Source organism: Drosophila suzukii, chromosome 3 (assembly GCF_043229965.1).
Source record: "Drosophila suzukii chromosome 3, CBGP_Dsuzu_IsoJpt1.0, whole genome shotgun sequence".
NCBI classification, from domain to species: domain Eukaryota; kingdom Metazoa; phylum Arthropoda; class Insecta; order Diptera; family Drosophilidae; genus Drosophila; species Drosophila suzukii.
In genome coordinates, this window is record NC_092082.1 from 39,382,981 (window position 1) to 39,407,756 (window position 24,776).

A 24,776-nucleotide genomic window follows, 5' to 3' on the forward strand; every position below is an offset into this window, starting at 1 on the left:
ACCGCTTCTGCACGAACACCGCCAAAGATTAAATTTCTTATTCTTTGGGTCGCGGCTAAAGGCGTTCATCGAAATTCACGCGCGAAGTCTGATATTTTTTCTGGTATCTCCTTAGCTCATATGAGTACCGCGCTGAAAAAACAACCCGACGAAAAGCGTTAACCGCGTATTTGCATATTTTTTTTTAATTTCAAAATTTTACAGTTGCACCAAGATATTTTTGGATTTTTTCACTGGTTCTAGCTAATAATTATATTATTTTATTAATAATAATGTAGCGGAAAGGTGTGAAGGATAGCCGTAAATCTTTTTGTTTTAACATTAACATGTATTTGTTTAAATATTGGAAAGCATGAACTCTTCTCTCTTCATTTCAAAATTACAATTTCACCAAACTTCCCCATAAACGATAATTCTGGATTTTCCCACTGGTTCTAGCTAAAAATTATATTATTTTATTAATAATAATGTAGCGGAAAGGTGTGAGGGACAGCCGCAAATCTTTTTGTTAAAACATTAATATGTATTTGTTTAAATATTGGAACGCAATTTCAATTTGAGAATAACAAAATTACTTCAAAATTTGAAATATGTTTCACTCTTTGAAGGAAGTGTGTTAAGTCTTATTAGGACTTGCAAATGAATATTTTTTTACAAAACGTATCAGTGGGTATTATAAAGAACTTGTATTTAAACGAATCTCATTTCACAATCCAGTTGTTAAAATATGTATGTATGTATAAACACACACAAATGAGTAAATATTTTTACACACACGCACGGATATCTTGCTGTCAGTATTCTTATTTTCATTAGTTTTCCAGCTGGATACGTTTTTTTCGCACGTATTCTTTGTTCACTTAAACGCCTGTTAAATAGTTTTTTGTTAGCATGCGGTCACACTTAACGGCTTGGCTATTTCCCTATGCCAAAGAGCGATGTCACAATGGACATACGGAATAGGAAGAAATTGGGAAACTTCGTTAAGGAGGCTCAAAAAAATGTATGCAATTTTTTGCTGGTGCCTGAAACCACTTTGGCAAAATTTATAACAGAGAAATGGCAAAATAAAAAATGTTAAAAAAGAAATGGAATTTTGGCAGAATTGCAGTTTGTGGTTTCTGTTTTTTTACATTTTGATGTCAAGCCATTAGGTTAATTTTTATTCTAGCATCAAAACTCTGGGAGCCACATTCTTGCGCGGGTTGTAGGCGTTAGAGTGGGCGTGGCACCCTGCTGAAACAAACTTGCTCAAGAAGCTCAGGAATCTGCATGCCAAATCCCAATAGCCTAGCTCTTGTAGTTTCCGAGATCTCAGCGTTCATCTGGACGGACGGACAGACGGACGTGGCTAGATTGACTCGGCTGCTGATCCTGATCAAGAATATCCATACTTAATGGGGTCGGAAACGCTGTCTTCTACCTGTTACATACTTTCCGACGAATCAAGTCCATAGTCAATAGCGAATAAATTTAAAGATAAATAACTTTGGTCGCATCTTAAAAAAATTGTTTTCGTATTGCTTTATTTTTTGACAATTTTAACCCAAAATATATACCTTTGTAATGTGTTTCTTCCCACGTCATAGATGGTCTAAAATACTGTAGAAATGCTTGTTCGAGCTTTTATTAGGAATCCCCAAATGTAGGCAGCAAGAACAACCCATCAGAACAAGCAAGCGAAACAGTGCTGCCATCAAGTATGTTGGTATCGGCAAGGGCAGAAACTAAGAGCAAATTGCCATTCTTGGTTTTGACTTTTGAGAATAGGAAAAAAAAGAAAAATCGGCTGATTGGTTACATCTTTGGCGGCCCAATACATCCGGTTGGGGGTAACATACCTTGGCCACGAGCTCGGCTAATTCTTTTCGATTTTGATCGCCAAGGAGGACAGTCCAGCAGCTCCAAAAGGTTTCAGGGCCTTGAAAAAGAATTTATTTTTCCTTTCCGTAACGGAAGCACGTGAAAGCTCGTGCAGACCAACGGAACTATAAAAACGAAAAGGAGTTATATTTTTTTTGATTTCTTAGTACCAAGTTAGGTAAATATACCAAGCTATATATATAGTCAATCTAAGGGAGTGCTTATGCATTTTTTTTCTCTTTCCCTCGATGTGTGTCCAGCTTGGCACGCAGCCGCAAAATCACCAAGCAGCTTTCAATTGGCAAAACAACCAAAAGGAAAGGTACTTCCCCATCCAGCCATAAGCCAATTCGCCCAGACCGAAAGCCACAAGTCAATTCGTCGGAGATAGACAATTTCCAGCCACTCAGCACTCCGTTTTCCAAGTTGGAAACTTTTCCCGATCCAGGGAATTCGCTCAGCTTCCCAGAGCGACCGGCTTCCCGCCTCTCTCTCGGATTTCAGCCGGGAAGGCCCAAAGCCCTTCGCGCCGACTACGCTGGTTAAGCGTAATAGTAGTTCGCGTCGTGCTCAGTCCGCCAGTTGCAATCAAAATACCGCAGCCCCTAAGATTGCACAGTTTTTTTTAAATCCCCAAAGCGTGAAATAATTTTGGAAAATAGCCCAACAGAGACCTATAAGTAGTATGATAAATTAAGGGCTTTTTTTTTTTTGCTAATTTATTTTGGGTTAAGAAATGAAAAACGAAGTTGCGAAACAAAGGTAAAATGTGAGAGGAGTGAAATATTGCGCACAGTTTTTTTTAAATCCCCAAAGCGTGAAAAAATTTTGAAAAATAGCCCAACAGAGACCTATAAGTAGTATGATAAATTAAGGGCTTATTTTTTTTTTGCTAATTTATTTTGGGTTAAGAAATGAAAAACGAAGTTGCGAAACAAAGGTAAAATGTGAGAGGAGTGAAATATTGCGGCATAACAGAACGGAAAAACTAAAACACGTGTAAAGTGAAAGAATAGGAAACAAAGAGAAAGAAAAAAATACATACGAAAGGAAAAAAAAGATGTGCGAGTGTAAAAAAATAAGTCTATAAAGCCCAACATAGTGAAATTAATAGAAAATATCCCCCCACCTGCTAAAGCAGAAGGAAAGAACATGACATAAGGAGTATCAAGAAAGAAGGCTCTCTCTTTTTCTAGCGACCGCTGCAAAAGATCTTTCGCCGCCGGATCGTTAGCAAGTTTTTTCACTGTACCTTTATTTCCCTTTTTTCTTTTGTGTTCTATGCCATGCGTAACTGACTTACGCCATGCGCTTCCCAATGCCAAACCTGGAAAACACACATCGCGTGTTCGGTACGTAAAATCAGACTTGCAAATATAAAAAAATGAAAAAAAAGACGACAAGCACACAAAAATTAGAAAAAAACCCCAACTAAGAAAAGGATTTAAATTAAATTATTCTTACAACCACATCAAACTCTCTAGAAATAAACTTATTCCCTTCTCTTCTCTTTTATTAGTATTATTTGATACATATATCTTAATTTCTAAACCGAACAAAAAAAAAACCAATTGCTTATTTCATATAATCCAATTTTATTTCAGCAGTATTTCATTCCTCACAAGCCTATGCAAATAATTTTATTTAAATAAAACCGGAATGAATATTTTATAAATTCTCGGAAGGAAACCAAATATGAGCCAAAAGTGAAATTAATAGCAAAGAAATTTTCATTTATGAGAAAGAAAGTAGTTATTTATGATTAATAAAACAAATTCATAGTGAACTCTAACTAAAAGTCTCCTCATCCGGGGATTATGGAGGTCGGAGTGTCAGGGTAAGAAGGTGTAGTCACTCCCTGGGATCCTGAGGACGCATAAAAGGACATAAAGGATCATGGTAGGGTCGGGCTTAGCAATTATATTGCGAGTAAAGGGGAGTGGCGTAGTCAGGTGTATCTCTTGTGTATTGTTGGTGTTGTTCTTTCGACCATTTTCTTCTACTTTCTAATTTTTTCTTCCCAAACTAAGTACGCGAAATTTAACGTGGCGGCACCCCTTTCTTTAAAAACCCACCCCAAGCCGACCAGACTAAAACTAGAAGCCGAGGACATCGCGTACTCCGCTAAAAGCGTTATTTATTTCCACCAGCGCTTATTTTTCCCAAATCAAACGTTATATGCTACAACACAGTCCACTAGCAAGGTCAACCTAGGTCTAGCCTAGCCAGCGCAAATTTCGAAAAAAGATCGTTATATAATCCTTTACTTTGACTTGATTTTACCGAAAGAATAGCACTCCGCCTGGGAACATCATCCCGGCAGTCAAACCCACATTCCCTCGTACATTGAAAATAGAAAATGTTCGGGCACCAACAAATCTGGATCAGCACTGGATCATCACACCACAAAACGTATTTCGGTTCATAACACCCACGCGCAACCAAGCCCCCCTGTGCTTCGTTGCCCACACTGCAATGGTAATCATATCCTTCGTCGATGTCCGCGATTCCTAAGCTTGGATTGCTACTAACGTATGTAGGTCGTGAGTAAGTCAAACATATGCCTCAACTGCCTGAGCAAATCGCACATGCTTGCCCGCTGTTCAAGTGTAAAGAATTGCTACCACTGTGGACAACGCCACCAATCTCTACTTCATCCGGCAGCGACGCCAAGCACCACTTAAGCATCCCAACCTTACTCGCCGACCGTATCATGCAGTCAACCTCATATCGCTTCGATTATGAACACCGACAAATCACCAGTTAGCCCCCTTGCTAATCCAAACCTCCAATGTTATTCTTCCACAGCCTCCCATGCAACGTGACAGAATATCCTGTTAGCTACCGCACGGATTATTGTCTGCCACCCCCAGAGCGGCGCTTAAGCATCAATAACTGCCCTCATCGATCAAGAGTCGGAAGCTACAATAATCTCAGATCATACCGTCCAAGCTCTCCAACTTCCACGATGCAAAATCCGCGCTTCGATCGCCGGCGTCGGCCAAACTACTGGTCAACGGTGCAACTTTACGGCAAGATGCTGCATCCGAACGTCGCTAAACCCAACGTTCAATCTAGATGTCGACTCTGCGTACGTTCTGAACTCGCTGACCTCACCTCTACCAAACGAATCGTTTTCGCCTCAAAATTGGAAACACATCAAAGGACTCCAGCTCTCGGATCCTCTATACATCGCTCGAAGCGCATAGATCTCATCATCAGAGCCGACCTCATGGCGAGTCTTATCCTTCCGGGAACCCGAATCGGAAATGCAGACGAACCTATTGCACAAAATTCTCACCTAGGTTGGATGATACTCGGAAAGTTCCAGGATTCAATCCACACATTTAATATTCGCTGTCATCAAACCGCCTTAGATACGGAATTGCTTTTGAAGAATTTCTGCGAAATAGAATCTGTCCCAAGCCGATCACTTCACTCTGACGAAGAGCGGTGGTGTGAGTCCTTCTTTAAGGAAACGCACACACGTCAACTAAACGGTAGTTTCATGGTAAGACTACCTTTCAAATGGAATTTCGATCCCGCAATGGCACTAGGAAAATCGCATCAAGTCGCATTAAACAGGTTTCTTCAATTAGAGCGGCGTTATCAACGGGATCCAGACAAATGGGATCGCTACAAGGAGGGAATCGAAGAATATTTTGAATTGGGACAAATCACACACAGTAAGAGATCAACAGTCAGTACCTCCACAAAACGATCGCAAGCACTTAGGGTGGGACGACCCAGTGCCCAGTTCCATCGCTAACAAATGGAAAAGGTTCCGTGTCAATCTGGAGGACATCAGCAAAATCCGAATACCTCGCAGCGTACGGTATACGCCAGACTTTAGCCATGATATTCAGTTGCACGCTTTCTGCGACGGGTCCACTCACGCCTACGCAGAGGCGGTTTACATGAGCATACCCCAACAGGATTCATCGTTTTATACCACTCTCATCACTGCAAAATCAAAAATCTGTCCAACGAAACCCCTCACGATCCCGAGGACCGAGTTATGCGGCGCTGTACTGGCAACCAAACTAACTAAATGGGTAGTAGCAAACAATCGTTGGAAAAACGATCAAATCTCCTTTACATACTGGACGGACGCCACTATCGTTCTCCACTGGATCAAAAGAGATGTTACTAGATCCTACATTCTGGGCCACAGCGATTCAAACCAATGGAGACATGTTCCCACGGCGGATAATCCAGCAGACAGCGCCACGAGAGGACTATCCCCATCAGAAATCTCCATCTTTGATCTCTGGTGGCAGTGAGTGGCCGGACACAGAGGTCCCTAGAATCAAAATCTTTTCGGATTCGTTGGCACACCACCCAAGTAGACATTAATATCATTGAGCGGTTTTCGACTCACACCAAACTCGTATGAGTCATAGCATACATACTGCGCTTTTGTCACAACACTCAATCGAAGAAAACCAGATCTTACAGTCAGCTGTCGCCAGAGGAACTGGACAATGCATTTCGCTGCGTCGTGAAAATAGTACATGTCGATCCTCGCAGAAAATCCTCTGCCTCCGAAGAGCATCCTAAGAAATCGCACTCCCTTTCTTGACGACGGCATCTTACGCGTTCGCGGTTGTCTCAAACATTCCAACCTTTCTTTCGATCGCAAACATCCAATCATCTTACCGCAGCGTACCCTGCATGGCGGCGCTCATCTTACTCTAGCCCACACTTGGTACAAGTTCTGGATTCCAAATGGAAGAAGAGCCGTCCGAACAATCCTTTGTGAGGAGTTGAATAACTCCCCACAAATAGAAGCAGCAGCAGATGGCCGGCCGCTTACCAGATACGCGGCGAATTCGCGTAGTAACGGCGCGGCGAAGAGATCGAGAGAGTTTGGAGACCAACGAAGGAGAGCGAGAGAGTTTGGAGACCAATGAAGGAGATCGAGAGAGTTTGGAGACCAACAAAGGAGAGCGAGAGAGTTTGGAGACCAATGAAGGAGAGCGAGAGAGATTGGAGACCAAGGATGGAGATCGAGAGAGAATTGAGACTTCGCGGGCAGAGCAAGAGTGCCGTATGCAAAAGGGGATAACGGAAGTCCACCGGACTTTGGACTCTCCCGTGAACTTTGGACCGGGAGAGGAAGTGCCACATCTCGGCAGTGGAGCGGCACACAGGCGTGCCACAAGCGGTCAAACCTTCAAGATCAATTAAAGTACCAAATAAACAGTCAGTCAAGCAAATAACTTACGAGGGAGCTACAACCAAGCGAGTCGTCGGAAGCAGCGCCGTGGGAAGCATACAAGGAGCAAGATTGCCACGTCGAGACTTTCGGGATTAGGACATCAGGAATCTCCGAATTGAGACACAGGTGGCTGAGTTCTGAAAGGCATCACGCGGCTAAGTCAAGGCGTTTGTTTTCTAACTTTGTCACGACCACACCCTGGCGAGTCGCCCGGCGGGTCTGTCAGAGACAAGCAAAAGAGTCCTACGACGAAGAGCCGTCAGCTTGGGGAGGAAAGTTGTCTGCGACCCAGCGTACCTTGCCCGACCAAGCAGGACCTGGCGTGACGGACTAGCGGTAGATCGATTTGCGGTTTCAAGAGGCGGCAGCCTAGAGAGCCCTGCGATTACCGGCGAAGTTCCCGAGCAGCGACCGCCCAGCTCCCCGAGCGCCAGAACAACGAGATACTGGTCAGAAGACAGCGCAGAGGACATCGACAGCGACGCCAGCAGACATTTCCGGCAGCCACGTTACCATCGCCGCGCGGAGCTCATTGGGGAGCGCAGGAGCGTCGCGGACGTCACGCATTAGGGTGAAGCCGGGTGGAACGTTCGTCTGCGCTAGGCGTAAAGCGAAGTGAACCGCTAGACAGCCTCCGGGCGGCAGCCTTGACTGTCAGCGCGAACTGAGCAAGAACCTTGCGGGACCGTCCGGGACAGAGCAAGGGACAGGTATTGCCTCGAAAGGCGTCAGCCTGGAGAGCAAGGCTTGTTCACCCTAGTCTGAGAACGGTGACGGTTCCCTAAGCCCACAAGGCCGAACTCTCTGCGGGTCTAAGGCGCTACAAGCGACCCCGAGGCAACGCGTCGGCAAGCAAGCAGAGACGGCCACTACGAGCGTCCCGAGACCCAGGATCCAGAGGAGGACGAGTCAACGCGTCGAGGAGCCAGAAAGAGGAGCGCCAGCAGCCGGCGGAACCAGAGCCAAGAGATACCGAAGTCAGCCCAGCCACACGCCCGCTGTACTAATACCACGAGAATAAATCCCACTGTTACCATTTGAACACTTTGTTTTCTCACTGATCTACGGGCAATCACGTCATATAAATTTGGTGGGACGAACGCACAATCTTCTGAGCTAGCCGCACGAATCTCGTAGCGAGCAGACACACAAAATCAGTTCGTTACACCTTCGAAAATGCATCACGTGCTTCCGCGCGTCACCTAGCATCGGAAGTCAATTGACGGGCGACCAGCCGGTACACAGGGTCAACCCACCGAACCGCCCATTCATTGCGACCGGCGTCGATTATACTGGGGCAAAATCATCATCAAAATTTGATTCGTCAGTTTTGGAAGCAATGGAGCCGAGATTGGCTGTCCCATTTTCAAACTCGCCCAAAATGGTGTCAGGAAAAATAGAATTTTGAAATCAATGAAAAAGTGATCATCATTTTTAATTTTTAAATTCCACACCGCTTCTGCACGAACACCGCCAAAGATTAAATTTCTTATTCTTTGGGTCGTGGCTAAAGGCGTTCATCGAAATTCACGCGCGAAGTCTGATATTTTTTCTGGTATCTCCTTAGCTTATATGAGTACCGCGCTGAAAAAACAACATGACGAAAAGCGTTAACCGCGTATTTGCATATTTTTTTTTAATTTCAAAATTTTACAGTTTCACCAAGATATTTTTGGATTTTCTCACTGGTTCTAGCTAATAATTATATTATTTTATTAATAATAATGTAGCGGAAAGGTGTGAAGGATAGCCGTAAATCTTTTTGTTTTAACATTAACATGTATTTGTTTAAATATTGGAATGCATGAAGTCTTCTCTCTTCATTTCAAAATTACAATTTCACCAAACTTCCCCATAAACGATATTTCTGGATTTTCCCACTGGTTCTAGCTAAGAATTATATTATTTTATTAATAACAATGTAGCGGAAAGGTGTGAGGGACAGCCGCAAATCTTTTTGTTAAAACATTAATATGTATTTGTTTAAATATTGGAACGCAATTTCAATTTGAGAATAACAAAATTACTTCAAAATTTGAAATATGTTTCACTCTTTGAAGGAAGTGTGTTAAGTCTTATTCGGACTTGCAAATGAATATTTTTTTACAAAAGGTATCAGTGGGTATTATAAAGAACTTGTATTTAAACGAATCTCATTTCACAATCCAGTTGTTAAAATATGTATGTATGTATAAACACACACAAATGAGAAAATATTTTTACACACACGCACGGATATCTTGCTTTTAGTATTCTTATTTTCATTAGTTTTCCAGCTGGATACGTTTTTTTCGCACATATTCTTTGTTCACTTAAACGCCTGTTAAATAGTTTTTTTGTTAGCATGCGATCACACTTAACAGCTTGGCTATTTCCCTATGCCAAAGAGCGATGTCACAATGGACATACGGAATAGGAAGAAATTGGGAAACTTCGTTAAGGAGGCTCAAAAAAATGTATGCAATTTTTTGCAGGTATGCCTGAAACCACTTTGGCAAAATTTATAACAGAGAAATGGCAAAATAAAAAATGTTAAAAAAGAAATGGAATTATGGCAGAATTGCAGTTTGTGGTTTCTGTTTTTTTACATTTTGATGTCAAGCCATTAGGTTAATTTTTATTCTAGCATCAAAACTCTGGGAGCCACATTCTTGCGCGGGTTGTGGGCGTTAGAGTGGGCGTGGCACCCTGCTGAAACAAACTTGCGCAAGAAGCTCAGGAATCTACATGCCAAATCCCAATAGCCTAGCTCTTATAGTTTCCGAGATCTCAGCGTTCATCTGGACGGACGGACAGACGGACGTGGCTAGATTGACTCGGCTGCTGATCCTGATCAAGAATATCCATACTTAATGGGGTCGGAAACGCTGTCTTCTACCTGTTACATACTTTCCGACGAATCTAGTACCCATTTACTCTACGAGTAACGGGTATAATAACGACTAAATTTAAAGATAAATAACTTTGGTCGCATCTTAAAAAAATTGTTTCGTATTGCTTTATTTTTTGACAATTTTAATCCAAAATATTTACCTTTGTAATGTGTTTCTCCCCACGTCATAGATGGTCTAAAATACTGTAGAAATGCTTGTTCGAGCTTTTATTAGGAATCCCCAAATGTAGGCAGCAAGAACAACCCATCAGAACAAGCAAGCGAAACAGTGCTGCCATCAAGTATGTTGGTATCGGCAAGGGCAGAAACTAAGAGCAAATTGCCATTCTTGGTTTTGACTTTTGAGAATAGGAAAAAAAAGAAAAATCGGCTGATTGGTTACATCTTTGGCGGCCCAATACATCCGGTTGGGGGTAACATACCTTGGCCACGAGCTCGGCTAATTCTTTTCGATTTTGATCGCCAAGGAGGACAGTCCAGCAGCTCCAAAAGGTTTCAGGGCCTTGAAAAAGAATTTATTTTTCCTTTCCGTAACGGAAGCACGTGAAAGCTCGTGCAGACCAACGGAACTATAAAAACGAAAAGGAGTTATATTTTTTTTGATTTCTTAGTACCAAGTTAGGTAAATATACCAAGCTATATATATAGTCAATCTAAGGGAGTGCTTATGCATTTTTTTTTCTCTTTCCCTCGATGTGTGTCCAGCTTGGCACGCAGCCGCAAAATCAACAAGCAGCTTTTAATTGGCAAAACAACCAAAAGGAAAGGTACTTCCCCATCCAGCCATAAGCCAATTCGCCCAGACCGAAAGCCACAAGTCAATTCGTCGGAGATAGACAATTTCCAGCCACTCAGCACTCCGTTTTCCAGGTTGGAAACTTTTCCCGATCCAGGGAATTCGCTCAGCTTCCCAGAGCGACCGGCTTCCCGCCTCTCTCTCGGATTTCAGCCGGGAAGGCCCAAAGCCCTTCGCGCCGACTACGCTGGTTAAGCGTAATAGTAGTTCGCGTCGTGCTCAGTCCGCCAGTTGCAATCAAAATACCGCAGCCCCTAAGATTGCACAGTTTTTTTTAAGTCCCCAAAGCGTGAAAAAATTTTGGAAAATAGCCCAACAGAGACCTATAAGTAGTATGATAAATGAGGGCTTTTTTTTTTTGCTAATTTATTTTGGGTTAAGAAATGAAAAACGAAGTTGCGAAACAAAGGTAAAATGTGAGAGGAGTGAAATATTGCGGCATAACAGAACGGAAAAACTAAAACACGTGTAAAGTGAAAGAAAAGGAAACAAAGAGAAAGAAAAAAATACATACGAAAGGAAAAATAAGATGTGCGAGTGTAAAAAAATAAGTCTATAAAGCCCAACATAGTGAAATTAATAGAAAATATCCCCCCACCTGCTAAAGCAGAAGGAAAGAACATGACATAAGGAGTATCAAGAAAGAAGGCACTCTCTTTTTCTAGCGACCGCTGCAAAAGATCTTTCGCCGCCGGATCGTTAGCAAGTTTTTTCACTGTACCTTTATTTCCCTTTTTTCTTTTGTGTTCTATGCCATGCGTAACTGACTTACGCCATGCGCTTTCCAATGCCAAACCTGGAAAACACACATACATAGTTAGCTCCCATTGCCTTTAATCGCGTGTTCGGTACGTAAAATCAGACTTGCAAATATAAAAAAAATGAAAAAAAAGACGACAAGCACACAAAAATTAGAAAAAAACCCCAACTAAGAAAGGATTTAAATTAAATTATTCTTACAACCACATCAAACTCTCTAGAAATAAACTTATTCGCTTCTCTTCTCTTTTATTAGTATTATTTGATAAATATATCTTAATTTCTAAACCGAACAAAAAAAAACCAATTGCTTATTTCATATAATCCAATTTTATTTCAGCAGTATTTCATTCCTCACAAGCCCATGCAAATAATTTTATTTGTTGCAATTGGATTCGAGTGGGAGCGACGTTATCGATAGTTTAGGTCGATAGGGCGATAGCTGCAGCAGCGGGATGAGTCTGGCGGGCGATCTGGCCATTTGAAGATTAATCCCGGTTCGCTCTGGGATTACTTCAAATGGCCCATGTATCCAATGACCCAATGTCGAGAGAGGCCATGTAATATGGCGGGGGGCGATGATCAGCAGATTGCGTGATAGTCGCGGCCATACTGTCCAGCAATCAAGGCAGATGCAGCTAGAAGTGCTAGTATAAATTTTCTTTGTGCCTTAAATTAAATAGTGAGTTATGTGAAAGTTCTATAGTAGTTCGGTATTTAATATTTATCATTTATAAAGGCAGCCGGGGTCCCAATACAAAGGGCCCCGGAAGAATTTGTTTGGACTCTACTCACATCGCCATACTTCGACATACCTACCAGCCCGACTTGGCTGCCCAGCAACCGGTGTCCGTTCGACCCGTGCCAGCGACCAACCAGGAAAGCCTTCCACAATCGACGCCGACAACGTCAAGACTTCCCGGTGAGTCCGTTCCGGCGTACCGCGTCGTCCTCCTCCTCTCGGGAACTTCCAGCGGTCGCATTGCGGCGCTGAGAAGTATCGCCATTTTGTCTGGCAGCCGAATCTCGGACTGCCCTTACACAACTCACCGGAGAGCGCCGTTTTCCCGTGTGGAGACCCGTGTCGCTGCTGGCCTCCGACGGGGAAGTCATCAGCCCGGGCTATAATCGCCTCCAGGCCGGCCCGACGGTGGCTGAAATTTGCGAGAAATTAAATACACGTGTACCTCGACTGTATATATGATATCTACTTACCTGTTTGTGAGTTTATCCGGAGTTAGACCCGAGAGCCTTATTTGTCCTCGTTGCTTGCCTAAAATTAGAGAGGTCGCGAGCATTAGTTAAATGGTATAGTTTACAGTGCAGTTACGTACCTTTTCGGCCTGTCCCTTCTTTTCCCCTGGAGCTCCTCAGGATTAGGTGACCATATACACGCGCATCGCGCCTGTTCCTTTGAGGGCCGCGTTTCCATGCGAGCTCTACCAATACATGACTGGTAGAGCATAGTTTCCGCGGCGCCTGTGCCCTTTTCCAGCAAAACGAATCCTCTGCTTTGACCGCGTAAATATCCGAGACGGCGGCCAGGTTTCGGTCTTGAAGGCTGAGGAAGGATAAATCTGTCAAAAGAAGCATGTATATATACGATTGTACTTATGATATTTATTAAACCTTTGTAATACCCACTATGTGTGAATAAGCTTACCCAGTGGGGGAGATGGAACCGTTGCCGTAGTCGCGAGGAGGGGGCTCCTGCCGACTGCGAATGGGTGGTGCCCTGCAGCATCTTGAGGGCATCCATGGTTGGGTGGGAGCGCTTGGCTAGGTCACCGATAGCCACCAAATGTAATCCATTTTCTCGTCAATATTTGTAGATTTTTGCTTTGTTTACGTTTTGTTCTTAGTGATGACCGATAGATTAGTAAAGTGAGACTACGAAGTTATCGATACTTATGTTGCGAGCTGTGGCATTAGGGGTACTCTGCCCTGAAGACGACTAAGCTAGCGGCACTGCCACCGAAAAAAGCAGTTCGTAACATATTGGCGCCCAAATTAAACAAAATAAATGGTCGAGGCGACGACGTCTCGCCCATTTATGACCACTGAAGAGAATCTGTGATAATTTCTGTGATAGAGTAGTTTTAAGGCTTGTATTTTTGTTATTTATTTATTTGAAATGTTTTTTTTGTTAGGATGTGGTGTTCCTGGGTTTTTCTCCCCGTCCTGGACTTCTAATTTTATGTCGGTTGTGAACTTAATTGCGTAATCGTGACCCGTAGCAACCCTACGCGCTGCACGGTTACCTCGATTTGAAATAGAAAAAGAGGGCGGGAAAGAAAAGCCAACAGGAGCCAAACCGAGCCGATGTCCTTAACTGGCGGCTATCACCACGGGTGATAGCTAGTCCAGTTGAAAAAAGCGCAAGACAGTTAGGTCGGAAGCCCACCGGCGAGGGTCAGTTCCATCTCCCCAAATCAAGAGTAGAGGAAGAAAAATATAATAAAAAAATTTAGGAGATTTTGAAAGGTGTTGGAAAGTGAGGAATATTTCGTTATTGTTATTTAATTTTGCTGTTAATTGTTTTCGTATTTATTTTGATATTTAATATTTATTATTGTATTTATTTGTTGTCTTATTTATTTATCACATTTATCAGCGTATTAGTAGTTATTAAGTATTTATTTAAAATTTCTTGGGAGGTATGTCCGAAAGTAAGGACGCCAGGGATAGGCACGGCCACCAGCTCAGATCGATGGGTCCTCCTGGCGACGACAAGGACGATGTCTGGTCCACGGACGTAGAGGGTGCTGCTGGGTTGCCGCGGATATCGCTGGCTGGGGGTTTACCCAGAACGCCGGTAGGCGGTAGTGCGGTGGATCGGATTCGGGATCAACCGGCGGATCTGGAGCACCATCGGTCGCCCAGGGTCCTGGACTTTAAGGAAATCTTCGAGGCGCAGGATCAACATCTGGTTCCGGAGCAGCCGGGTCCACAAAAGCCGAACACGGAACGGGATACTGCGGCGGAGTCTGCGATGAACGCAGCTCTGGCACAGGCTGCCCAAACCTATCGCGCATCACAGGAGTTAGGAGTGAGCCAGGCGTTGCGGGAAGAAATAAAGAACGGATTCATCGACATGATGAAGTTGTTGAACGACGTCCTGAGGCCAGCCGAGAGCAAACCGCAGCCGCTCCAGGAGGGTGCGAGTCGCCAAGTGTCGATGGTGCCCAACCCGTCGTGTCCAGAAGGCGGCGCAAATGGCCCAGCGGAGATTCAGCAGCGACCTCGACTGCCGGTAAATGACTCGGTTCCCGCCGAATGAGAGGTTCCAGCGGTCCACTCGGATGTAGCGGTTTCCGTTGCCGGCTCCCGCGTTGGCGTATAACCGCGGCTCGTCCCGAAAATCCGCCGTCCTTCGGTCCTCAATGCGCCATGGCCGTGCGTGGCGATCGCTCCTGCCTGCCGGATGATACTCCGGCTCAGGCTGCTGTCGATCCCTGGACAGCAGCCTGAGCCGGAGTATCATCCGGCAGGCAGGAGCGATCGCCACGCACGGCCATGGCGCATTGAGGACCGAAGGACGGCGGATTTTCGGGACGAGCCGCGGTTATACGCCAACGCGGGAGCCGGCAACGGAAACCGCTACATCCGAGTGGACCGCTGGAACCTCTCATTCGGCGGCGAGGACGATGGCCATTCCGTGGACGACTTCGTGTTCCGTCTGGAGTTCCTGCAGCGGCAGCATCAATGTCCGTGGAGTGAAGTTCTGCGTAACTTCCACGTACTCTTATCGGGCAGAGCGAAGGAGTGGTACTGGGTACATGTACGCCAGTCCAGAGTGGACACTTGGGCCCAGCTGCGCAGGGCTCTGATGGATCGGTTCCGTGGCCACCAGACGGAACACGAAAGGATGCACGAGCTTCTTCAACGTGAGCAACAGCCGGGAGAGAGCGCGGATGATTACATCCATTCGATGCAGCAACTCGCTTCACGCCTGAAAAAACCAATGCCAGAGCGGCAGTTGGTGAAGGTGGTCAAAAAGGGCTTGAGGGACGGCATCGCTAGGTATGTTTACGCGATGGACGTACTCACGGTGGACGAACTTCGCGAAGAGTGCGTCGAAGTGGAGAGGAGTTTCGGTCGTCGAGGGCGTGCTGCTTACCTGCAGCAGAACAAGGTACGGGTCAGCGAGGCGCACGTACAGGACGAAGTCGACGAGCACCGACACCTGGAGGTGGACGAGCTACGCGGGCGAGTCCGAAATACATTTAGGCCAGGTTGCTGGAATTGCGGGGCGGTGGAGCACGGATTCGAAGATTGCGAGGCCACGGAGTGGAGGATTTTGTTTCCGGTGCGGCAAGCTGGGCGTCATTTCTCCGAAATGTCCCGATTGCGCGGAAAACGGTCGGCTGGGCAGTCCGAAAGCGGGAGGGACTCGCCCAGGTTAGAATCCCGCGAAGTAGTTCCAAAGAAAGAAGAAGAAGAAAAGAAAGTACATAGTCCATCTAATAGTAATAAATATTTATTAAGATACCTACCGGAGGATGAGAGGCTTCGCCGTTATATGGAGGCACGGAACCGGATCTTTGCGGAGCATCAGCTGAGCGGCATGCGTCTAGTCTCACGGAGAGTCCAGAAGGCAAGGGAGCGCTTCAGGATGAGGAGATCCAGACGACGAGAGGTGGTGGCGGCCGTTAGGCGCATTGATTCCGCTGATCCTCGACCCTTCGCCGACGTGGAGACCTTGAGCAAGCAGCTCACCGGCTTGTTGGATACAGGCGCCAGCGTAAGTGTGCTGGGCAAAGGCTGTCGAGAGCTCGTGGAAGCGCTGGGAGTTACCGTCCAACCGTATTTTTCGGTAGTCCGTACGGCTTCTGGCGAAGATCGATCCATCATCGGACGCTTGGAGCTGCCTGTGAGGTACAAAGGCGTAAGTAAGCCGGTCACGTTCTACCAGTGCCCATACCTGGAACAAACGGCGTACTTCGGAGTCGACTTCTGGCAAGCCTTCGGACTAGCTCCAGCCGTCGTGGGGAAGCCGGCGTCAAGGCAGCGGAGGAAATCCATGCCAGCCAGATGGAGCACTATGCCGACCAGGAAGATGAGGACGAGGTAAGGGAGGAACCGGAATCCTGGAGCCTTTCTGCGGAGGAAAAGCTGGCGTTAGGCAAGGTCAAGGAGGAGTTCCTTACCTTTGAAAGGGACGGCCTCGGAGTCACCAGCATGGAGAGGCATTCCATTGAACTGATGGAAGGAGCTGTGGTATTTAAGGATCGTCCGTATCCGATGTCTCCGGCGAAGCAGAAGGTGGTCGAAGACGAGATCGACAAGATGTTGGAGCTGGGTGTCATCGAGAAGAGCAAAAGCCCGTGGAGCAATCGCACAACAGTGGTGTCGAAGCCAGGGAAAGACCGGTTCTGCCTGGATGCCCGGAAGTTGAACGCCTTGCCTATCAAAGATGCATACCCTCTGCCCAGTATAGAAGGAATCCTCTCCAGAACAGATCAGACGCATTAGATCTCCAGCGTTGACCTGAAGTTTGCGTTTTGGCAGATCGAACTGGATGAGAAGAGCAAGGAGTACACTGCGTTCACGGTTCCAGGCAGGCCGTTGTACCAATTCCGAATGATGCCATTCGGACTGTGCAACGCGGCACAACGCTTGGTGCGACTCATGGATCGGGTGATACCAGCGGAGCTCAGATCCAACGTCTTCGTCTACTTGGGCGACCTGCTAATCCTGGCTCCAGACTTTCAGACGCACCTGAAATACTTGAGTCGGGAAGCCCACAGTCTCAAATCAGCCGGATTGACCATAGGGTTAAAGAAGTCGAAGTTTTGCTTCAAATCTTTGACTTACCTAGGGTTTATAGTCGGAGGTGGACTGCTGCGGAGGGATCCTGGACGTGTTACGGCAATCCAGAAGATGCCTTACCCGAAATCCATGAAGGAGGTACGTGCCTTCCTCGGCACAACGGGATGGTATCGACGGTTCGTCAAGAACTTCGCTACGCTAGCCGCACCACTCTCCGAGTCCTTGAAGAAGGCTGGAAATACAAAGTTTTCCCTAAGTCCCAGCGCCACCCAGGCAGTGGATGACCTGAAGTTGGCCTTGACGAGCGCGCCGGTCCTGGTTCATGCGGATTTCAAGAAGCATTTCTTCATCCAGTGCGACGCATCCCACGTTGGCGTCGGCGCGGTATTGTTTCAGCGGAACCAGGACGGAGACGAGCAGCCCATCGCGTTCTTCTCGGCCAAGATGAACAAACACCAGGTTAACTACTCGGTCACGGAAAAGGAATGTCTGGCGGCCATCCTAGCTATTCGGAAGTTCAGACCGTATGTGGAAGGTATGCCCTTCACATGCATTACCGATTACGCCAGCCTTAAGTGGTTGATGACAATGAAGGATCTTTCCGGACGACTCGCAAGGTGGTCTCTCCAGCTGCAGGGCTACGATTTCAGCATCGAACATCGCAAAGGCAGCGAGAACGTAGTCGCCGACACCCTATCCCGCATCATCGAGGAAGTCCGGATAGATCCAACGGAGTTACTGGGATTCGAGACGACCGAATTTGCTGCGGAGGACTATAAGGAATTAGTGCAAGACGTGGAGTCCAACAGGGAGCACTTACCGGACCTTAAGGTGGATGGCGGACTCATCTTCAAGCGCATGAGTAACCCCAAAATGGACGAGGAATTGGAAGGATCCGAATGGAAGCTGTGGATCCCGCAAAGCCTGACGCACAGCTTGGTAGAGTGTGCTCATTCGGACCCCAAGGCTGGCCATGGTGGGATGACGAAGACCTTGGAGATCCTGCGACGCCAGTTCTATTGGCCAGGGATGACCATCCAGGTACGGGAATACGTCCGGAGTTGCGAGGTGTGCAAGGAATCCAAAGCGCCAAACTTCCGGATGCAGGTCGGAATCGGAAGAAGGGTAGAGACGGAGAGGCCATTCCAGAAACTGTACATCGACTTCCTGGGCAAGTATCCGAGGTCCAAGAGTGGACACGCCTGTATATTTATCGTGGTAGACCACTTCTCGAAGTACACCTTCTTAAAGGCGATGAAGGAGGCGACGGCGTCGAACGTTGTAAATTTCCTGGTAAACGAGGTATTTTACAAGTTCGGGGTGGCTGAGACAATACATCCGGACAACGGCAAACAGTTCGTATCCAAGGCGTTTGAGGAGATGATCGATGGCTTCGGTGTACAGCACATGAGGGCTCCCGTATACTCACCACAGAGCAATGCCGCGGAGAGGGTAAACCGAAACGTCTTGGCCGCAATTCGCAGCTTCTTGGACGAAGATCACCGGGAATGGGATGCACATTTGCCGGAGATTGAGGTGGCCATCCGAAACGCTGTCCACTCAGCCACAGGGAAGGCGTCGTTCTTCACTGTATTCGGCCATCACATGTTCGCAACTTCGTGCTGAGTGATTTCAGCAAATCTTTTAACGCCAAGTTTGCTCGCAAGTTCCTTAAAGCCAGGGTGGTCAAATCCGTCAGCAGCAATGCATACCTGCTGGAAGATCTCCAAGGCCGCAGTCTGGGAGTGTATCACGCCAAAGACATCCGGTTGTGACCTGAAAGAAGGACAAAACAAAGTATACGAGCATCGCGATCACATCTGCAATACTTCCCGTCATGCGTGGGCCCCGCGTTAGGCGCCGATCGAACTGCAGGATGGTATCAGTGCCGTGTTGAATCCCATCGTATCTCCAAAGCTACCAATTATTTCATCGTTCTGCTGAAACTCCGGCAGCGCCCCTCGAAATCTTTGGTTGATGTTGCAATTGGAGTCGAGTGGGAGCGACGTTATCGATAGTTTAGGTCGATAGGGCGATAGCTGCAACAGCGGGATGAGTCTGGCGGGCGATCTGGCCATTTGAAGATTAATCCCGGTTCGCTCTGGGATTACTTCAAATGGCCCATGTATCCAATGACCCAATGTCGAGACAGGCCATGTAATATGGCGGGGGGCGATGATCAGCAGATTGCGTGATAGTCGCGGCCATACTGTCCAGCAATCAAGGCAGATGCAGCTAGAAGTGCTAGTAACATATAAATTTTCTTTGTGCCTTAAATTAAATAGTGAGTTATGTGAAAGTTCTATAGTAGTTCGGTATTTAATAATTATCATTTATAAAGGCAGCCGGGGTCCCAATACAAAGGGCCCCGGAAGAATTTATTTGGACTCTACTGACATCGCCATACATCGACATACCTACCAGCCCGACTTGGCTGCCCAGCAACCGGTGTCCGTTCGACCCGTGCCAGCGACCAACCAGGAAAGCCTTCCACAATCGACGCCGACGACGTCAACACTTCCCGGTGAGTCCGTTCCGGCGTACCGCGTTGTCCTCCTCCTCTCGGGAACTTCCAGCGGTCGCATTGCGGCGCTGAGAAGTATCGCCATTTTGTCTGGCAGCCGAATCTCGGACTGCCCTTACACAACTCACCGGAGAGCGCAGTTTTCCCGTGTGGAGACCCGTGTCGCTGCTGGCCTCCGACGGGGAAGTCATCAGCCCGGGCTATAATCGCCTCCAGGCCGGCCCGACGGTGGCTGAAATTTGCGAGAAATTAAATACACGTGTACCTCGACTGTATATACTGATATCTACTTACCTGTTTGTGAGTTTATCCGGAGTTAGACCCGAGAGCCTTATTTGTCCTCGTTGCTTGCCTAAAATTAGAGAGGTCGCGAGCATTAGTTAAATGGTATAGTTTACAGTGCAGTTACGTACCTTTTTGGCCTGTCCCTTCTTTTCCCCTGGAGCTCCTCAGGATTAGGTGACCATATACACGCGCATCGCGCCTGTTCCTTTGAGGGCCGCGTTTCCATGCGAGCTCTACCAATACATGAATGGTAGAGCATAGTTTCCGCGGCGCCTGTACCCTTTTCCAGCAAAACGAATCCTCTGCTTTGACCGCGTAAATATCCGAGACGGCGGCCAGGTTTCGGTCTTGAAGGCTGAGGAAGGATAAATCTGTCAAAAGAAGCATGTATATATACGATTGTACTTATGATATTTATTAAACCTTTGTAATACCCACTATGTGTGAATAAGCTTACCCAGTGGGGGAGATGGAACCGTAGCCGTAGTCGCGAGGAGGGGGCTCCTGCCGACTGCGAATGGGTGGTGCCCTGCAGCAGCTTGAGGGCATCCATGGTTGGGTGGGAGCGCTTGGCTAGGTCACCGATAGCCACCAAATGTAATCCATTTTCCCGTCAATATTTGTAGATTTTTGCTTTGTTTACGTTTTGTCCTTAGTGATGACCGATAGATTAGTAAAGTGAGACCACGAAGTTATCGATACTTATGTTGCGAGCTGTGGCATTAGGGGTACTCTGCCCTGAAGACGACTGAGCTAGCGGCACTGCCACCGAAAAAAGCAGTTCGTAACATATTTAAATAAAACCGGATTGAATATTTTATAAATTCTCGGAAGGAAACCAAATGAAAATCAAATATGAGCCAAAAGTGAAATTAATAGCAAAGAAATTTTCATTTATGAGAAAGAAAGTAGTTATTTATGATTAATAAAACAAATTCATAATGAAGTCTAACTAAAAGTCTCCTCATCCGGGGATTATGGAGGTCGGAGTGTCAGGGTAAGAAGGTGTAGTCACTCCCTGGGATCCTGAGGACGCATAAAAGGACATAAAGGATCATGGTAGGGTCGGGCTTCGCAATTATATTGCGAGGAAAGGGGAGTGGCGTAGTCAGGTGTATCTCTTTTGTATTGTTGGTGTTGTTCTTTCGACCATTTTCTTCTACTTTCTAATTTTTTCTTCCCAAACTAAGTACGCGAAATTTAACGTGGCGGCACCCCTTTCTTTAAAAACCCACCCCAAGCCGACCAGACTAAAACTAGAAGCCGAGGACATCGCGTACTCCGCTAAAAGCGTTATTTATTTCCACCAGCGCTTATTTTTCCCAAATCAAACTGTTTGTGCCTAACCGAAGTAGACACTTCCGGGTCACACCGCGGGACAAGGGGGTAATGAGCACTTGTCGCTGGCACGGGGACGCTTTGATGGCAGGACGATCGCGTCGCGGCAATGGTAACAATGGTTACTACGATGCCGGACCACAGGCGATGCTGGAGCTGCGCTGAGGGTGAGCTAACGTGGTTAGCTGCTAGTTGAGATAGTGTATTACGAGCCCTATTCCCAGATGTAGGAAGTAGAACCTCGGAGTTAAGAGGTGTGTTGATAACTGATTTATTCTTCATTTGGTACATGTTTATATACTACTTGGACCACGGAAGTTTAGTGTAATGATTAGTGAAATAGGCTATATTCTAAAGTAGGTCAGGGAATTATGATTATGGTAGCAGTTTGCGTAGTTGACCTTGCGTAGTTGGCTGACACTGCAAAATATGCTGACTGCATTGGGGGGTCAGTGTGCCGTTGAGTCGGTGAGACGGTGAGTTAGTGAGACATATAATATGCTGATCAGCCATTCTCATATGCAGTGGGTGCCACTGAGCGCCTGGTACTGTTCCCATCTTGGCTACGGCTTCATTTGTTGGGTGTGGTCGTGTTGAGTACCTTTGGGTACGAACATTCTCCCCCCCATTGAGGGGTACCCTCAATTAAGTCGTGATGTCGGTCAGCCCTTGACCGAATTGTATAGGAAGCACCTAACAAATCATTGACCAAGGTGGATCTTTCCTTCAACTGCGGTTCATGTTTGTGATTCAGGTCCTTCACATCTTCTTGATGCTGCTTAACACTCCCCTTTGCGATAAAATTGACATTATTGTGGGGACTGAAATTGTGCTCTCGTAGAACTTGATTATTTGGCACGTCCATGGTATGCGGACATTCTGCAACAAAACTAAGATATTTCTTGGTTAGGTTTAGAAATGTTGAACCAAAGTCAGCCTTCTTGTAGGTTTCAAATTGAAGAGAAGTCGGTTCTATATTCATCGGATTTTTATCTTTTGTTGGCTCATAAGCAGCGTTCGGTCCTGCAAAATCACCTCTGCCTTCTACCAGAATAGGGTTGATTTCCGTATCAGATGAGGTTTCTTTATTGAGATAACCTGTGATTACATAACCAAGCCTACTGCCTTGTGCCAAGGGTTTATTAGGTCCTAGTTCAAGAAGTTCACCGGTTATTACACGAGAATACACCTCAGACCCTAAGGTTAGGTCAATGGGTCCAGGTTGCCGAAAGTCAGGATCTGCTAATGGCAGTCCCCCGGGAATATTAAGATCGTTATCAATCGATACTGACGGTTGGTCTGGAATGACTGTGGGAATAATAAATACCTCTATTAGTCTTTCAAACCCTGATATAACTGATGAGAGCTTTAGTGTTGATCTAATTGCTGTTGATATTTTTCCTCCGATTCCAGATATTTTAATCGGTGACCTTTCCTTAAGAGACAGCAGGTCTGCCATTCTCCTTGAGATAAGATTCACCTGTGATCCACCATCTATTAAAGCGCGACATGTTTGTAATTGACAGTTTGGCCCTTGTAATGAGACCTTGGCGGTCGCGAGCAGAGTATATCCTCCTACGTCGTCGTAGCCTGCAATGGTTACTGCGCCGGCCACTGGATTGCTAGTCGGTCCTTGGTGTAACAGTGAATGATGCCGTTGCTGGCAGACTCGACAAGTGGTCGGTGATCCGCAGTTTTCAACCTTATGAGCTGTAGACAAACAATTTGTGCATGCTCCTACTTGAATAATGGCTTGGCGCCGTGCTTTGGGGTCCATTTGCTGGATACGGCTACATGCTCTAAGATTATGTTGTCCTAGGTGACAAATCTTACAGCTCTCTTCGTTTTGAACTGACTGATGGCGGAGTGTTGCTGTAGGTTGAGCGCTTATCGTCTCCAGCATGCAAGCGCGCCGCTCAATAAACGTCAGTACACTCCATAACGTTGGAATTTCCCTTGGTGCATCCGCTGAATTTTCTAGAGCAGTTAGAGACGGCTGGTCTAGTTTTCTTCTGATAAGAAAGCACAGGATTGGATCCCAGGATTTTGTGCTGATATCGAGGTTTTGAAGAGTACTCATTGAGTTTTTTATAGTGTCATGTAATGCCCTTAGTTGGCGCGAGGAACCGTCTATAGGCGTATGGTCAATAATTTTTGCTATGTCGGCGAATACTAGTATTTTGCCGTTCTGGTACCTGGCCTTCAACCGCAACCAGGTGTCGTCATAGCCACCCTGTGAGAAGGCTGTGTCTGTCAAGACGTTCCTCGCTTTACCACGAAGCGAACTCTGTATAATATGTAGTTTTTGACTGGCCGAATATGGTTTGTTATGTACCAATTCCACAAAGAGATCATGGAACCGTGGCCAGTCTAGATACTCGCCGTTGAACTCCGGAATGCTAATTGGCGGAAGTGCCAAGTTTAGGCTCATTGGCGCGTCGTTTTCTCGTAGCAGGTTCATTTCGTATTCCTCGTATAATGTGTGGAATTGGGCTAGCTCTGCTTCTGCCAGAGCTGCGGCCCCAGGTGTGCTATCCAATTCGTCGTGGGCTTGCCTCAGTAACGCCCAATGGAGATCCAGGTGCCTTTGTAAGGCTGGGGTGACAGTTGGGGCGTTCGAGGCTAATGTTAATGATGACTCCAATTCGTTGCATCTTCTCTGCAACTGTCGGATCACCGTATCAATTGCGGAATCTCCTTTGACTTGATCTTTTGTTGTGAGCTTGATGTTGGCCGAAGTTCGTCTGGGGGCCTTCGGAAGCCCGCTTCCAGTCGGCATGTTGTCCAGAAAGATATTCTGATATTTTTCGACCAGCTCTTTAAGTGCTACTAGTCGTGAAGAGTACTCACTTCCAGTGGGTAGTGCCGCTTGCTGGACTTCTTCATCTAGGTCGCAAAACTGCCGCCAGAGATCGTTTAACTGATTTAGCTTACCAGAATAATAGCCGTCTCGGTGTCGTCGGTCGGCAGAATCCTTGCCATAATTCTTAATGAGCTGTTGGATTTTCCCTTGCAGCTCGTTTTGTGTGTCTAGTAATCGATTGTGTAAATCGATTCTTGTGTGACTTGTTTCCTCAATAAATGAAGTAGACATATTGTGTGTCTTGGAAACAAAGAACCTTGTGAAGCTGGATGAAGCTGAGTATCCTGTGAAGCTGGATGTAGCTGAAGTTCCTGTGACGCTGGAAGAAGAAGCGTATCCTGTGAAGCTGGATGAAGCTGAAGTTCCTGTGACGCTGGAAGAAGAAGCGAATCCTGTGAAGCTGGATTAAGCTGAAGTTCCTGTGACGCTGGAAGAAGAAGCGTATCCTATGAAGCTGGATGA

General features: G+C 46.3%; 2 protein-coding genes across 5 annotated transcripts in view; both read right to left on the bottom strand.

Moving 5' to 3' along the window:
• The window catches only part of LOC108011916 (uncharacterized), a 323,723-nt gene extending 310,324 nt beyond the window's left edge, over positions 1-13,399 (bottom strand). For 2 of the 4 annotated variants that reach the window (XR_011604391.1, XM_070996754.1), the window contains exons 1-2: positions 13,196-13,394; positions 12,867-13,093 (exon numbers count right to left, since the gene is read on the bottom strand). Coding sequence is in view for 3 of the 4 variants with exons in the window: in XM_070996754.1 (XP_070852855.1) it covers positions 12,867-13,093; positions 13,196-13,287 (319 nt within the window). In the remaining variant the exon portion in view is untranslated. Of the gene's footprint in view, positions 1-11,846; positions 12,687-12,747; positions 12,806-12,866; positions 13,110-13,195 lie in introns of those variants that run through there. The other 2 variants (XM_070996753.1, XM_070996755.1) reach the window with 2 other exon arrangements.
• Positions 13,400-19,678: 6,279 nt separating this feature from the next.
• LOC118876873 (uncharacterized) lies at positions 19,679-20,666 on the bottom strand. The gene is made up of 4 exons (XM_065868533.2): positions 20,552-20,666; positions 20,242-20,484; positions 20,123-20,180; positions 19,679-20,060 (listed from the first exon to the last, which is right to left on the bottom strand). The coding sequence occupies exons 1-4, from the start codon at positions 20,664-20,666 to the stop codon at positions 19,694-19,696; spliced, it is 783 nt and encodes a 260-aa protein (XP_065724605.2). The 3' UTR covers positions 19,679-19,693.
• Positions 20,667-24,776: the final 4,110 nt, after the last annotated feature.